This window comes from Loxodonta africana, chromosome 4 (assembly GCF_030014295.1).
Source record: "Loxodonta africana isolate mLoxAfr1 chromosome 4, mLoxAfr1.hap2, whole genome shotgun sequence".
In the NCBI taxonomy this organism is placed as follows: domain Eukaryota; kingdom Metazoa; phylum Chordata; class Mammalia; order Proboscidea; family Elephantidae; genus Loxodonta; species Loxodonta africana.
In genome coordinates this window covers 89,223,201-89,239,630 of record NC_087345.1, presented here as the reverse complement: position 1 = coordinate 89,239,630, position 16,430 = coordinate 89,223,201, and the positions used below count along the sequence as shown (strand labels likewise).

The 16,430-nt window shown below is 45.6% G+C and overlaps 1 protein-coding gene across 1 annotated transcript; it reads right to left on the bottom strand.

Annotated features, from left to right (window-relative positions):
* Positions 1-374: 374 nt before the first annotated feature.
* Positions 375-8,189, bottom strand: KRT1 (keratin 1). The gene is made up of 9 exons (XM_003405463.4): positions 7,583-8,189; positions 6,328-6,542; positions 5,969-6,029; positions 5,475-5,570; positions 5,129-5,293; positions 4,870-4,995; positions 4,085-4,305; positions 3,523-3,557; positions 375-3,430 (listed from the first exon to the last, which is right to left on the bottom strand). Exons 1-9 carry the CDS (start codon positions 8,165-8,167, stop codon positions 3,108-3,110), a joined length of 1,827 nt encoding a protein of 608 aa, XP_003405511.1. The 5' UTR covers positions 8,168-8,189; the 3' UTR covers positions 375-3,107.
* Between the last annotated feature and the right edge of the window lie 8,241 nt (positions 8,190-16,430).

Here is a 16,430-nt window from a genome sequence, read left to right as displayed (position 1 = left end):
GGACAATGAATAAGGAAGACCAAAGAAGAATTGATACCTTTGAATTATGGTGTTTTCAAAGAATATCGAATATACCAAGGACTGCCAGAAGAATGAACAAATCTGTCTTGGAAGAAGTACAGCCAGAATGCTCATTAGAAGCAAGGATGGCATGGCTTTGTCTCACATACCTAGGACATGTTATCAGGAGGGACTAGTACCTGGAGAAGGACGCCATGCTTGGTAAAGTAGAGGGTCAGCAAAAAAGAAGAAGACCCTCAATGAGATGGATTGACACAATGGCTGTAATAATGGTCTTAACAATAACAACGATTATGAGGATGGCTCAGAACCTGGCAGTGTTTCAGTCTGTTGTTCATAGGGTTATTATGGGTCAGAACCGACAGCACCTAACAACAACAACATATTTCTAGTGCATTGGGGCACTTGATCTCACTCAAGTTAGTTCTTCATTTTGTACTGACTTGTACAAGGTTCTCATTGAGATTTTGGGACCTTATAAGCCTTGATAAGTTTCACTATAGCTTGTAGTAGTCTCTGTTTCATGTCTGACTTTACCAAGAAAACTCAAGCCCAAATAAGATGAACATGGATATCTCTAATACCGAAATGTGACTAAAGGAAGTTGTAAACTAAGAAAGAACCTAGAAAACGGGCATAGAAGTACAAGAATACACCACTGTTCTTTCATCAGTGTCCCAGGGAGAACGTATCTGGTGGCACCTGAGCTTCATTCCCCAGTGGAGGAGGAAGATAATCTCCCTTAAGGCCACCCACCAATTAGAACTCCCATTGTTCTAATTGCACAAGCACAAGCCATCTTTTGTGACTAATTCACTTTCCCAGGTATCTTGATAACAGGACAGGAAAGCTCTGGTGTTTCAGGCGCTGAAAATTGTAGGTTCTTCTGTAAGCTAATACATGAACTTCCTTGTTTACACATCCATTTCTTGTGTGTTTGGGTCTCATAAGTTGGTCCTCAGGATGTAAGCAGAGTCAAGTAGTGTGCGTTAACAAAATCAATTTCATGTCCCTACAGAGATGTCACTTGTCTACAGTGACCACATTGTAGTACTGTCCTCCTTTCAGGCTCTGAGAAAGCAGCTGCCTCATTCCGCTCCTTTGTCTCTCCCTTTTAATTTAATTTAACAACTTTTGTGTAAAACACAGGTCACAAAGCATTTTCACATTATAGTTTATATCCTCTTGATGTCTGGAGGCAAATACTCTCATCCCCATTTTACCTACAAGGCAGTTGAGGCTCAGGGTGGTAAAGTGACTTATCCAAGGATCCACACATCCAGTAAGCTATGGATTATTTCCTTTACTTGTCCTTTAGATATCAGAGTGATTTAAACCCAGATTATCTGAATCAAAATCCCTTCTTTTCTTTACTCTACCATAATACTTCCCAAACTCTCACATCAGTTCAGGCAAGCAACAGCGGTGGTGAAGGAATGGTTGGGGAGGAAAGTTAGAACTCGCCCAAGTTGTGTTTATGTAATATTCTCACTGATCTATATGCTGTTTATTCCCTCTCAGCCCTGGTTGATGATGGAACCAAAAAAGGCTTTTTCAAAATTGGAAACTAAGAAAATTAATCCTCAGAGAAGTTGACTGACTTTTTTGTGGTTGTAGAAACATTGGGAAGTTGATGTTCACTTGTTCCTAAGAGCAAGCATCTGCTGAGCTATTTGGAAACCAAGAAGCAATATTACAATAGCCAGATCATCATCATTATCATCATTTCTATTATTATTAAAATTGGCACTTAGTGAGTGGTTTTATGTGCAAGCCATGTTCATGCACCATCTTATTCAATCCTGACTCTGGCTTCCAAGGTGAAACCAAGTCTTTCCTCCTTCCTTGTTCCTTTACTTTCTCCATACCCAGGAAAATTCCCATAAGGGAGGCATTATATTCCCACTTTAGAGATAATAAAACTGAAGTACAAGAAAATTTATAACTTGAACATTATCACAGAACTAGTAAATGTTGGTGGTAAGATTCATACCTAAGCATTCTGAGCTCAAATGTTCATGCTCCTGACCTCTATGCTATCTTGTCATACTAGTTCACAGTCCATGCTATGTGTCAACAGGGAACTTTTAGATTAAGCAAAGCTTTGAGTGGTGGCCTGAAAGAGAGAAGAAATGGTATGTCCAAATCCCCATTACCATTCTCAGTTCTTGAACTCCTCAAGCCAAAGTCTGTATTCTGGCTACAATAGATTCTGACCCTACTTTACCCACACCCCTCTCATCATTAGCTGTTCCACATATGCAATTACTTTTCCATGTAATGCTTCCCCCTCTTCTCAATGCCACACCCCTCCTTCCCAACCTGCTTGCTCACTGCCCTTTTCAAGAAAGTCTTCTCAGATGAAACCTTCCACACCCGTCTCTCCATTTCTCCACGGCATCTCCACCTCTGTGAAAGAGCTTGCTCTCTGTCATCCCACCCTGTTTCACTGTTGCCTGATCAGCCTCTCCAATTGTTCATGTTCACGTTGTCTCAACCCCCCATATGTCATGTGACTCTAGCATCTTCTTTCACTCCCACAAAGCACCCATCCAGAGTAAACAGTGCCATGAACAAAGGAGATTGCAACTCACAGAGAATTTCAAATGCAGTTTATTGAAGCAACAGAAGAAAAAGGGAGTTTAAACCTCTCCACAAAAGATACACAATTGGCTGATACCTTATGTACAAAATCAAAGCAGCACAGAGGTTGTTGCAAGAGAGAAGATACAAAGGAACTTTCCAGAGCATGTGCTCCGTATGTGTGGCAAAGAAGCCATGGGTCCAACTGGCCCTCCTCTGGCTGGCTTAAGGAGGTGCTTCAAAATATAATGTGTGCAGTGGTCATTGCTGGACTATTTCTCAAGCAAAGCACAAGACATGGTCAAAGTCAGGGGACTGACATTGCCACTGGTCTGAAAACTTTGGGAAGCAGGGGAGAAAAGAAAGAGCTCGGGAAATAGGATAAACCAGTATAACTAACTATAGTTCTTTTCTTCTAGAAGGCTGGGGCAATTGACCTTGGTCTTCTCAAGCATGTTTGGTAGTGATGGAGAGGGAGAACTAACAAGGTAGAGAGCATCTCTTTATCTGGACCCTTGGGAATAAGTGCTGGAGACAAACTTCACACTGGAGCTGCCACCTGAGGTCTTGATGCCCCCAGAGCTGGATCCTCGGCCTCCTGAGGAGATATAGCTGCCTCCGGAGCTCCCACCGCCAGAGATGCCACCCCCCAATCCAGAGCCACCTCTCTGGCCCCCACTGCTGCCTCCAGTGCCATAGCTGATGCTGCTGCCGCCGCCACCACCTCTAGAGCCATAGATAACACTGCTGCTGCCGCCGCCAGAGCCAAAACCACCGCCTCCTCGGCCACCGCCTCCACTGATGCTGGTGTGGCTGGTGCTCACAGCTGCAAGGGGAGACTCAGTTATCTTCAGTCCCAAGTCCCTTTCCAACCCAGGCAAACCTGCACATGTCCCTGAGAAGGTGGCTTATACTTACACACACTCACGTTCGGGGCACACTCTCCAGAGAGCCTGTAGGAAAAAGAAAAGCAAATCTCTCATGACCGTCCAGCCTCACAGGCCCCTTTCCCATGCCCTCCCAGCCTTCTTGAAGACTCTCCAGCTGGATCCCATCTGGGGCTTCTCCAGTGCACTTGTTCTGAAACCTAATTCAGTCTCCTCTGGCGACTCAACCCACTGTCATTTTTCTCAGCATGAATACAAACAGGGAGAAATCTCCATCTAAATTAGACAGGAGGCTTGTGACTAAGGAGGGCCACCTCTAAAAGGCATTGCCTTTGGGCAAGATGACATCTAACCCAATCCAGAAGAAGAATAAATGGTTTCATCTTCACAGAGATGCTACAGCCTTCAAAAAAAAGCTTGAGACTGACTCTGGCTCTCAAAGTGAAACCACGTCTTTCCTCCTGAGCCATGTACCTTCCTTCCCACATACCCAGAATAGGCTGCAGTCAGATGGTTGCATCTTCAGCAGTAGTCCACTTACAAGGAAGAAAGCCCACAAAAAGTGGCCAAATTGCCCAGATTCCCTTTCTTACCTGCTCTCCTCTCCTTCCAGGAGGGTTCTGTAGGTGGCAATCTCCAGATCCAGGGCCAGCTTGGTGTTCAGCAGCTCCTGGTAGTCCCGCAGCAGGCGGGCCAGGTCCTCCTTGGCCTTCTGCAGGGCATCCTCCAGATCTGCCAGCTTGCCCTGGGCATCTTTAAGAGCCTTCTCACCACGTTGCTCAGCATCACTGATGGACTGCTGCAACTGAGAGATCTGAAAAAGGAAAATTCAACACATTGTACCTTCTCATATCTCACCCCAAATTGATCTCTCCAGCCCAGTGAGGCTAGTACACTGAATCCAACAGAATCACTGGAGCTTAAGTCGTCTCTTTTGTTCTCCTGCTTCTGACTGGGGAGCAGGGACCCAGCACATCATCATATCGATTTCCTTTAAAAGTCCTTAAAGGAGGTGTGACAATATCTCTTGGCCTGAGTCAAGGCTCTTCTAACCACTACAGATTTGATGTTCTTCTAAACGCCTAACCTCAAATCTCCTGGATGCCTTTCCTCTTACTCACCACCTCTTAAGCCTCACTTTGGCTCATGGACCATACTGACCATCACATCTACTTCTGTACTAGGCTATCTCTCAAGTTCCCTAAAGAAAACCTAGCATGATAGCCAAATTCTGAACGTCAGACTAGTCACCAAAGGAACTGGGGATAATAATGTAGCCTTGGTATGGATTAAAAGAGTCATTACTAGAAAAACACCGTCCAATTACCTGAGGGCCCCTCATTCCTACAGCTGAACACTGGAAAGAGAGATCAAGTACCTGCTTCTTGACATTGTCAATTTCAGATCTAAGTCTCTGGATTGTCCGGTTCAGCTCAGAAATCTCTATCTTTGAAGTTTTCAAACTGTCCCCGTGTCTGCCAGCGGTGATTTGGAGCTCTTCATACTAAAAATAGCAGATCAAGATAATTAGATGTGGGCAGAGCACAACACGGCTCAGGCATACAAATATAAAAGATAACACAGGATAGCAGGACAAGACACTTCAGGGGAACTAACAAAACATTCAAGCCATTCACCTTAGTCTGGTACAGGGCCTCAGCCTCAGCCTTGCTCTTCTGGGCAATCTCCTCATACTGAGCCTTGACCTCCGCGATGATGCTATCCAGGTCCAGGCTACGGTTGTTGTCCATGGAGAGGATAACATTCGTTTCACTGATGTGAGTCTGTATCTGAGACAACTCCTGCAAGAGGTAATAGTCCAGTGACTCTTACAGTGTTAAAACAAAACAAAATAAGAAAACAGCTTAGATAGAGGGGGTATCAATCAAGATATGGAAAATACGCCTGCATTTTCTTGGGTAGTGGTGGGTTTAGGCTTAAAAGTTCTCAGGGGGTAAACTTGGTTGAAATTAGAAAACGTACCGCTTGGTAGAGTGCTGTGAGGAACTCAACTTCCTGAAGCAAGTTGTCAACTTTGGCCTGAAGGTCCACTTTGTTCAGATAAGCAGCATCCACATCCTAGAGAAGCAACAGACATCATGAAGCCATATTAGTCCAAGGGCAAGTCATCAGCTGTGAGGTGGTTTTCCAAGTAGAAGCTGGGGGTCTACTCCTTTTTACCCCAGCGGGATCGCAATTCCTGAATTACCCTATCCTTTGGTATCACAATCCAGGGACCTTGGTTGACTTGCTGAGAACTTGCCTCCTTGCTTACTGCACCAGGTGCCAAGAAATCAGGAGAAGCAGAATGCCTGCATAAGTCCCGGTCCATGATAATGGGGGGTAGGGGGGAAGCACAATTCCAGATATTCATTGGACCTGGTTCTCCACATCCTGACTTCTTTCTGATTAGTATTTGCAGACCCTCTTTTATTACTCATTTCAGATAGGAGCTTCATCCTACAGAATTTGCTCACCTTCTTGATGGTCACAAATTCATTCTCTGCGTTTGTCCGCTTGTTGATCTCCTCCTCGTACCTGTCAGAAAGAAGTGATTAGGAGGTGCAGAAGAGGTAAAATCTGAAGTCTATCATTCTAGACTAAAAGTGGCATTCCCTATCATTGCTTTCCTATTACTAACCTAAAACTTCTTGGCCACCCTCTTCTTCTGAGCAACAAAACTACTACCAGCTTTTGAGAAAATGAAAGTTTCCACAAATGTCAACCTTTGCTTCTAACTTAAGACTTAGCAACATAGTGCACCATGGTCTTAGCTTGCCGCTTTCTGGAATCTTTTAGAACAGGAGTTAAGAACTGCCCAGTCAGTCTTCCTTACTTGTTCCGGTAATCCTCCACCAGGTCTTGCACGTTCTTCAGTTCCAATTCCAGCCGAGACCGGTCATTCTGCAGTTGGTCCTTTCTATTTCTGAGGTTGTTGATGTATTGCTCAAATAGGGGCTCTAAGCTCTGGGTTCTAGTGGTAGTATCTATCTGCTGCAGCAGCTCCCATTTTGTTCGCAGCACCTGGTTCTGCTGCTCCAGGAACCTCACCTAAGAACAAAAGACCCATCACTTACTGGTACCCAGTGGGGTCCCATGGCCCCTGAGTGCCAAGGGCCACCACACAGCAAAGTCCATGCCTTACTTGGAAAAGAACTTCAATATCTGTTTTCCTGGCCATGATGGAGAAATAGGAAATAGATGATCAAGTTAACATCATCTTCACAACAAAATCCAACTCACTGCTAAACTCAGAAAAGATTTAATTTGCTTGAGTACAGCGATTATAGTCCGGTTTCAGTTGGAACTTTGGAAGGGAGCAGCTACACAAAACAAAATTATCGCAATTATGATTCGAAATAGATACATGATATTTAAGAGATTTGCCTTCCAATTTGTTTTTTTAGGTAGATTACCATAAAAATTGGCTTGCATTTCCTGAGCACATAGCTTAAAAATACTTTAGGAAAATCCAAAGTTGGTTTCGAAATTTATTGTGGAGAACTTTGAGTTAACATTATTGACTATTCAGCAAAAAGTAACGAAAGGTTTGCGTGTTGTTCCAGAGCTGATGCTTGGAAGTACGGGTATAAAAAATATCTCCACCCTGATCCAGGACCAACGTAAAATTTCCAGAGGATGGAGCTTTTGACAGCAAAAGATGTTTAGCACTGATTTACTGTGTAATTTCTGCTACAATATCATAACGTACTCTGTTCACGCTCAGCTTCCTATTTATGGAGAGGAAGACCCTTCCAGGGTTCTCACTTGCACCCCAGAATGTTCAGTTAGCCCCATTTCTATTATCTCCATTAAACACAATTGAGTCACAATTCTGCTCAAGTGCTGAATAAGAAAACACTTGGAGATAAATGTCAAATTGACCCTCTGTTTAGGTGGACCACAGACCTCCCTCTCCGAGAGAGATGAGTCATTAGCATCATTCACACACATACCACTAACATGTCTCTTACCAGACCATCCCACAAAATACCCTTTTAATCATTCAAACACAGAAAACATTCCTTGGCTGTAGGAATCTCAGCTGAACCTGGAGCAACTCTCCCAATGCAGTGATCAGGAAAACTCACCTTGTCAATGAAGGAGGCAAACTGGTTGTTGAGTGACTTGATTTGCTCCCTTTCTTGAGACTTGATTTTTTGGATCTGAGGGTCAATCTCCACATTGAGGGGCTGCAGAAGGCTTTGGTTGATGGTGACTTCATGAATGCCACCAGGGGGGAAGGCAGGCCCAGGCCCATAAATACCTCCAAATCCACCACCTCCAAAACCACCTCCACCAAAACCACCTCCGCTGCCAAAACCACCACCACCACCACCAAAACCTCCACCGCCATAACCGATACCAAAGCCACCACTACCAAAGCCACCACCACCAAAGCCACCACCTCCATAACCACCACCAAAACCACAACGTCCACCTCCTCTAGCTACACTTATAGAGATACTCTTATTGCCACCAAGGCTAACAAGACTCCGGCTTCCAAAGCCTCCTCCACCACCACCACCGTAGCTTGAAAATCTCCCACCACTTCCTCCACTACGGCGCACAGAGCTGCTGGTGAACCGGCGCTGACAGCTGACAGCCCCAGCAGAGCCAGAGCTGAAACCTCCTCCACTCCGGTACCCAGACTTGGAACTAAATTGTCGACTCATGTTGACTTAGAGAAAAGTACGAGCAAAGTAGAGAGGGAAGGAGCTAAACACTCCTCTACCCCAAGCACAGAGACTTCCCCTTATATACAGGGAGCAAATTGGGCTTGGTCCTCCAGAGTCAGCAGAGATGCAGTGCCTGTCGAGGGTTTGGCTTGCCTGCAGCCATACATGATTTTTACGAGCCTCAACAGTACGATAAACACTACACACCTAGCTCCCAGGATGAGGTCTCAAAATTGCTGTGCAGGCAAGATCGGCTCATGTGGTAATCATTTTATCAGACAAGATCTCTCTTTGAGTGTTCATGACTTTGGAAAAGCAGGACCCCACATCTGATATCTGGTGCTTCTTGGTAGGATTTCGTAACTCCCTGTCATGAAGCCATGTAAGTTTCCATTCTTGCCTTACCCTTGTAAGCTGCTAAGCCCAGTCTCTCTGCATGCATGGCAGGTGCAATTCCCCACTCTTGAATCTCAGAAGGAACTCTCTGGCCCCTTTAATTTTTGAGATCTACCCTCCAAACCCCAGAGCTCACCAAGTTATATCTCCTGACTCACAGTAAGGGATTTAATAAGTAAAAAATTAAAAAAAGAAGTTTTTGGGTTTTTTTTTTTTTAATGTTAGCTCTATAAGCATACTACATTCATATTAAACAAAGGAAGCTATCATACATCAGGATGCATGGGTAGGTGCTCTGAACAGACCAGAAGGGAAAAGTCATATTTTTGTCTAAGTTCCCTAGTTTCTCCATTTTCTCAAAGACAGCCCAGTGCAGAAGACAGACACTAGGACACAGATACCAGAGGCAGGACACGGGCACCAGCAACAGAAAACAGGTGCATTGGGTGGCAGGCAAACACAACTTGACGTAGCACACGGGTAGTGAAATGAGCAAACAGAAGCTATTTAATATGTTTTTTAAAGCAAAGGTATAGAGATGAAACTTGTAGGCTGATGGTTCAAACCTCATACTGCACTACAACAGAGATGAACATAGGTTTGGAAGGGAGGATAATGATGGAAGCCTAAAAAGCCTGATGGGAGAAGCATTTAAATTGTTTCTGGAAGTAATAATAATAATAGCTAACATTTATCAAAAATTGACCGTGTACCAGGCACTGTTCTACACATTTTGTATGTATTAACTCATTTAATTTTCACAAATTTATGAGATAGATGCTATTATTATCCTCATTTTAAAAAAGAGGAAACTGAGGCACAGAGCTTGACTAGCCTGCTCATATTTACACATATGCTAAGTGGCGTAGTTGGGATTTGAACCAAGAATGCTTGACTCTAGTGGGCAAGATCCTAACTAGTCTGTTGTACAGCAGCATAGCAACTGAATCCAAGGTGTTCAAACAGCATGGGGAGTTGTCTCAGTGCAGAAAGCTCACAGGGCAGGAGGTCTAGCTTGTCCCTTTGAATCTATGGCTCCTGGCACGTGGCCAGCGCTCAAGAAATGTTTCTTCAATTAATTCTGAGAAGAACATTGGAAGCACAGAGTTTGGTGAGGTGTTTTCTTCTGTTCAGGTGCACAAGAGCCCAGTGTGCTTTGCGGTAAACCAGGAAACCCCAGGGACCTTCCTGGATAGCAGCATTTGATCAACATTAATGGATAGTAGCAGCATTGAGATCTGGAAAGACCAGAACTCCATGCAGACTTTCATTCAGAGACTTCTTAAAAGCTTGGCATGCTCCTCACGCTTGCATATAAACAAGCAAGTGGGGAGAAGCCAGGTCTAAGCTCAGCTGGCTCAGAGCAGCTCTGTAGGAGGTAGCAAGCGATAAATCATGGACCTATTATAGGAAGTCTCTACTAGAGAATATAGGATGTGTAAGAGAAGGGGAGTCTTGAAGACCACCTGGTCCCATTGCCCTGTGCTTCTGAACCAGAAAGCTGAATGTCAGTGCTCTCTGCCCGACACCTCACCAGAGCCTTGTTCCTCCTCCCTTCCAGTAGTTTATGCTACACCCTCCTCCAGAAAGTACCCCTCACCTCTTCCCCCACCATGGCACTTCTCTCAGACTGTGTCCTAGCACCCTGTAACATGGTTGGTCTTCTAAACCAACAATCTCTTTAGGGAATGAGTACTCCAGCTCCTGTTCTTGATCGAGAACTATGGGGACTGGGATAGTCTTGGCATGGTTATGACTGTTACCTAATAGTCTTCTGACAGGCAATCAAAATTCTTTAATTCAGTATACTCCCTCATGAGACATATCATTCTGTACAATCGATTCCTTCTAGCATTTTAGAGGGGCGTGCATATGTGTACAAACGCGTAAGTGTGTGCATGCGTGTGTTTGGTCTTTCACCTCTGCCAGCCAAAGTAAATCTTTGCACCAACCTGTGCCTCCACCCCCAAACTAAGAAACTGACCATAGAGAAACCTCAAAGAGGTGAATGGTTAGGCAACTGGTAGACAATTTATTTATAGAGCTGCAAAAACTTACTCTACGTGCTACTTACTGTGAGGAAGGAGTGTTGCAAGAGTTAGAAGGAACAAGAAGGCATAAAAAATCACCATCAGCTTACAACTTGCACAGTTCACCAAGGACATACACAAACAAGAGCCCTGAGAACGAGGCAGTCAAGCGGTTATCATCCCATTTTACAAAACAGAAAACTGAGGCTCAGAGATTAAGTGACTCTGGATACACCAGCTAGGAAAAGACACAACAGAGACTAGAAACCAAATTTTCTGATTTCTATTCAAGTGTTCTTCCTCTTGAACTGAAGAAGAGGTTCAAGGACAGGCACATGGAATTGGTGCCTATGAATAAGTGCACAGAGAATCATGGAATATTCCCATCCACAGGGACCCAAAGACTACACCATCTAACCTGCCTATCAGATAATTGAGAATGCAGGCCCAAAGAAGTAAAAAGAAAATGTCCAAGTCGTTCAGTCAATTGCTGGAACAATCACTTCAACTTTTGAATCAAACTCCTAGTCTCTTTCCACTGCTCACTTTTGAGGCAACCCAATGGAATTAGAAATTGTAATGTTGCCAGTTAACCAAATTCAGCATTTTCTCTGCCTTCCCCAGGATTGTGGTGGATGTACGGGGACATTAAAAATAAAATGTGGGACAAAGATGTAAACCATACACCCTCACTCCTGGCTTATTTGTGTCCTCTGCATTTGTAAAAAAGAGATAAAATGAATGGAGAAAAGCGCACTGGCATCTATGGTGCACCAGCTATGTGCTAGGTAGTGTGTATAATCTCATTTACATGTCAAAAAAGTCCACATGGTGGTAGCTATTAACCCATTTTAAAGAAAAGATAACTTTGGTTCACAAGGTTAAAATACTTGTCCAAGGTCACCGAGTTGGTAACCAGTAGATTTGGAACACAGAACCAAGCTTGTCACACTCCAGCATGCATGGCTAACTTCACCCCCTATGCCTTCTCTTATCCTTGGCCTGCCTTCATCACTGCATCACCTACATTTTCCCCTGCTCACTCTTTCACCCAGCCCCACACGTTGACTCTTCCTCTTCCATGCTTTGCTCAGACTATCCAAACCTCCTCTTCCCTTTTCCGTCTTCCAAACCCACTTCTACTCTTCTTTTCTCTGAAAAGCCTTCCAATTGCCTTGGCAAATCAGTCTACAGACCCCTGTCCATGATCAAGCTCTGGGCACCTAAGATCTCAGTTCCCGAGCATTTGGGTCCTGAACCTGTTTTCAGTCCATCCAGCCATGAGGGTAAATGCCACATCTACTCTACTCTGGACAGTGGACAGGCCCACGTCTCACCACCTCCAGGGAGTTTTCCTTGAGTAACACACTCGACCACTCAGTTGGTTTCTTTCTCTAAGTTCAGTTGCTGCCAGATTCAAGTATATTTTAACCTACCAATTGGCTCATTTTCACACGTGTGTGTGCACGCTGTGGGTTCCTGTGTACACGTGTGTATGTGTGTGTGTTTGCTCTATAAGGCTTTTGAAAGCAAGACTGAGTCCTCCATGTCTTTAAGTGCCTTCCCAGCACCCCTCTTTTCCCAGCCTCCCACACGGTCCCCTGCATCTAAAGGGTGCTCCCGTCAGTGCTGGATGACAGAGCACTAGAACACTTCCAGTCCTAGGGACCCACACACACAACTCAGAGCTGATCACTGAGGGGAGACAGCCACAGGTCAGCTGCAGGGCATGGACAGGGGCAGGTGTGTTGATGTTCTGAGAGATTTTTGAGGGAAGGGATTGAGAAAAGAGTTGAAGACAGACATGCAATGACAAGCCACCCAGCCCTGCGGGACTCCACAGGGACGTGGGAGAAGAAAATTTCAGGGGAGTGGGGAAAGCTGAAGCCTGGGAGGAGTAAAGCGGAATCACAGACAATGGAGAGGCGGGGTAAGATGTTGAAAGCTGACACCAGCATAGGAGGGGCCAAGGCTTCTTATACAGGCAGGAGATGTGCAGCACCAGGGACAGTCTGAGTTTGAGACTGAGGCAAAGAGGCTCCCAAGGGCCCTTCACTAGCAGGTCTGGGGCACAGCAGAAGCCAGAAAGGGGGAAACCACAGATGAGTGTGTAAGAGAGGGGTGATGGAGTTTGCCTTACTTTGTGGCATGGAGTCAGCCAGGCCTGGGTTCCACTCCTGACTCAGCCAGTATTTAGCTGCCTGACCCTAAGCAGGGCACTTACCCTCTGATTCTTAGTTTCCTCCCCTGAAAAAATGGGGATTACCTACCATACAGGGAAACTTCCATACAGTGGATGAAAGATGGAGCAAGGAAGGTAGATTCCCTCTCACCCTTGCTTTTGGAAGGACACAGAAGCTAATTTTTAAAATAATCTGGAAAAACTTGGGACTAGCCCCTATTTGATTAGAAATAGTGAAAAGACCAGGAAAGAAAATTTAAGTTTTGGGAATGAGGCCGCCTTGTAAGACAAAGCTGTAATCAGTTGCTGTCAAGGCAACGCCAACTCACAGAAACCCCACGTGTATCAGAGTAGGACTGTGCTCGAGGGGGCTTTCAGTGTGAGCTGTCCAGAAGTGCATCACCAGTGCTTTCTTCCAAGGCACTTCTGGGGGGACTCCAGCCTCCAAAACTTTATTTAGCAGCCAAGCACACCAACAGTTTGTACCACCCATGGACAGAGAAAGCCTTAAAAACAAAAATCAAGCCTGTTGCTGTGGAGTTGATTGATTCCAACTCATAGTGACCCTTTAGGACAAAGTAGAACTGCCCCCATAGGGTTTCCAAGAAGCGGCTGGTGGATTCAAACTGCCGACGTTTTGGTTAGCAGCCCAACGCTTAACCACTGCGTCACCAGGGCTTCAGGGAGAAAGACTTAGGAGGTCATAAATCTGTAATAGTGAAACTGGGACCAAGAAGAAATGCTGAGCACACTTGAAGCTGAAGGGAGCTAGGTCAACCAGAAGAGCCCTTTCTTTCATCATGGATCACCCGCTCTGTGGAGTGGGGACGAGCACCAAGGCTGGGCGCAGTGGGCAGGCCTGGAAGCAAGCCACATACTCGGCACCCCCAGAGGCCTTTCTAGGCCTGGGATTGGGATGTTTGGAACCTACCTTCCATGTTAGAGAACTGCCCAGCACCCTAAGATCCCAGTTTAGCCTTGCAACAGAGCATTGGTCGAACTGAAGACATCCAGGCAGTTTCCTGGAGCAACTGGAAAGCTGATAAAACCAGGGCAACACCTCCAACAAAATCATGGGAGTTACACTGAGCTTAAAGAGGGGCTGTTGGAGCATACGGCTCACTCATTTGAAGATAAGATACATCCTGGGCCACAGGGCTGGGTAACTGAAGGTGAGGCAACAGTCTCTAGAGGCTCTTCCAAGGACTTTCCCAACCCAGAAAGGCACATCTCAGCCAAGGTCAGATGGAGTTAGAATCGTACTGAGCCAATGGTTGTTTCTCCTGTCCACCACGTCCCAAGATCAAAATCTCTGTAGTTGGAGAAGCAGGTGGAGTTAAATTTAGATTCCCAGAGCACCCTGCCCTGCCACAGCCTCTCAGAGGGAGGAGCAGCTGGTAAGCTTTCCCTGGGACTCATAACACTCTGAGTGCTATGCTCTCTTCTGCCTGCCCCTCTGCTTGAGTAATGGATGGGGCTGTTTTATCTTCCCTCTGAGTATCTGCCTTGTGGGCATAACATTGAAAAGAAGCAGTGATGGAGTGCTCCAAGGTCCCTGGAAGAGCCACAGAGCCCCCATATGTGATCTGCCCAGCCCTCTCACAGGGCCAGTGAGAATCTAATAAGAATGCATGTGGGGTATTTTGTACATGGCAAAGGGCTATGGAATTGCTTGTTGTTTTCATTGAGGTGAGGCGTGTTTGCTTCCAATGGGATCGCCTGTTGTCTCCAATAGGAAAAAGGAAAGCCTATACCAGGGCACGTCCTCCAGTGTCTTTAGTGCCAGCTCCCATTGCTCAGGAATCTAGAGTTGTTCCTTCCACTCCAGAATGAAAACTTCTCATTTGGACTCCAAAATTCCCCTGAGTAACTCCTCTCCCTTCTGGCGTTCATTTCTCATGACCCTGACCCACAGAATCTCCATTCCAATATTCCTAGGATTCAAACACATGGTTGCCTCCATCTGTCCCCCATCCTCTATGATTGAGATGGTCAAGACTTCCAGAGAGAAAGGCAAGGTTATGTTTTCCAGGACAGTCTCAATTCCTTCCCAGAGGAGAAGGACAGGAAAGATAACCTCTGGTTAGTCTTGTTATTGTGCTTTTTCCCAGAGCCAACTGGATTCCCTAAGAACCTCACAGGCACATGCACACTCCCAGAGAAAATCAAATCCATACTCTGTAATAGGGCTGGTGGTGCCAGAAAACCTTAGCTTTATTTTATGGTCTTGGCTAAGACCTTTGCCCTCTGCATGACTTCATCCTTCCCTGGCATCTGATTTTATTTTTTCAAAATACAACATAAAGAGTAGAATTCTTTCCCTCTCAGGTTCCACCACATAATGCTTAGGGCAGCAAAGATGTGATGTGCCACCCACATATCCCCATTCCATGCTTCACTCTCTCCCTAAGCCTCCTGCCAAATGGTTAGCCAACCTTTAATTGATAGGAAACTCACTAACTCCCCAAGGGACCTCTCCCACCTCAGGATTAAAAGAAAGGTGTTTCTTCTATTGAGCCAAAATCTGCTGTAGTTCCCACCTGTCCACTTGGGTGTTCAGCTGGGTCCAACCCCTCTTTCTTATGGAAACTCTTCAAATCTTTGCAGTTAACCATCACATCTGCCCCAAAGACTTCATTGTTTCTCAAGTAACCGGGTTTCTGATTCTCTACCACCACCACTACTGTCCTGGTCACTGTCCTCTGAATAGTCTCCTGTTTATTAAAGTCCTTGGTGCTCAGTGTCCCCAGAGTGGTCTGACTACAGAAGAGAGGGGATAGGCTCTGGATACTATTTGTTTCTTTGTTCCCACTCCATCTCCAGCTTCCACCCCACCCTGTTGACTCACGGATTCTCAACATCAGCTGAACACGCTAAATCATTTTTATACCCACTGCCATTTATCCATGTCTTCCCTTCCTTGCCCTTGTGCTCTTGGCTTTTTTACTTCAAGTGTAGAACATTGCATCTGTCAGCTCCCTCTGTCCTTCCCTTTGGGCAACCCCTCTGCCTACCTTTCCCTTTCCTGGTCAATCCTCCCATAAGCCTACTGCCAAGACAGGTGAGATGGGGAAGAACTTCTCAGAGACAATGTAGGGACATGCCTGGGAAAACAATGTCTCATCAATATGGGTTGCAGTCATGTTTGAATGAACCCCATATCTAAATTCCATCTGCATTCCTCCAGGGGATGAGAAAGTAGGTCACATCTTTCATGTGACTCAGAAATACTACATAGGACAAGATGACAGCTTAACTTGGTCTGTTTTGAATTGCTGCATCAATGCTTCTCCCAGGAGCATCAATTAAAGACACCTCTGCCCATGACCCCCACACAGTTAATGAACCTAAACCCCTTATCTCCCCAGCTCAGTTTCTCATGTCCAGGTGGGCAGACCTGCTCCTTCTCCCACATGCACATTTAACCTCTCTTGTCTTTGCATCTCCGAGCAAACTGTTCCCCTGTCTGGAGGGTCCTTCAGACAGGGCCCTCCCTCCCTGACCTCCCTGCCCACATCTTCCCCAGTCTCTTCCCCAGCCTCGTTGCACAGTCCAGCCCTCCAAGAGCCTGTTGGGACCAACTTTCCCTTCCGCAGCACTGACACTTGCTGCAGGTCCCACAGCTCCTGTTTTGGCAGACCTGCCTGTGTCC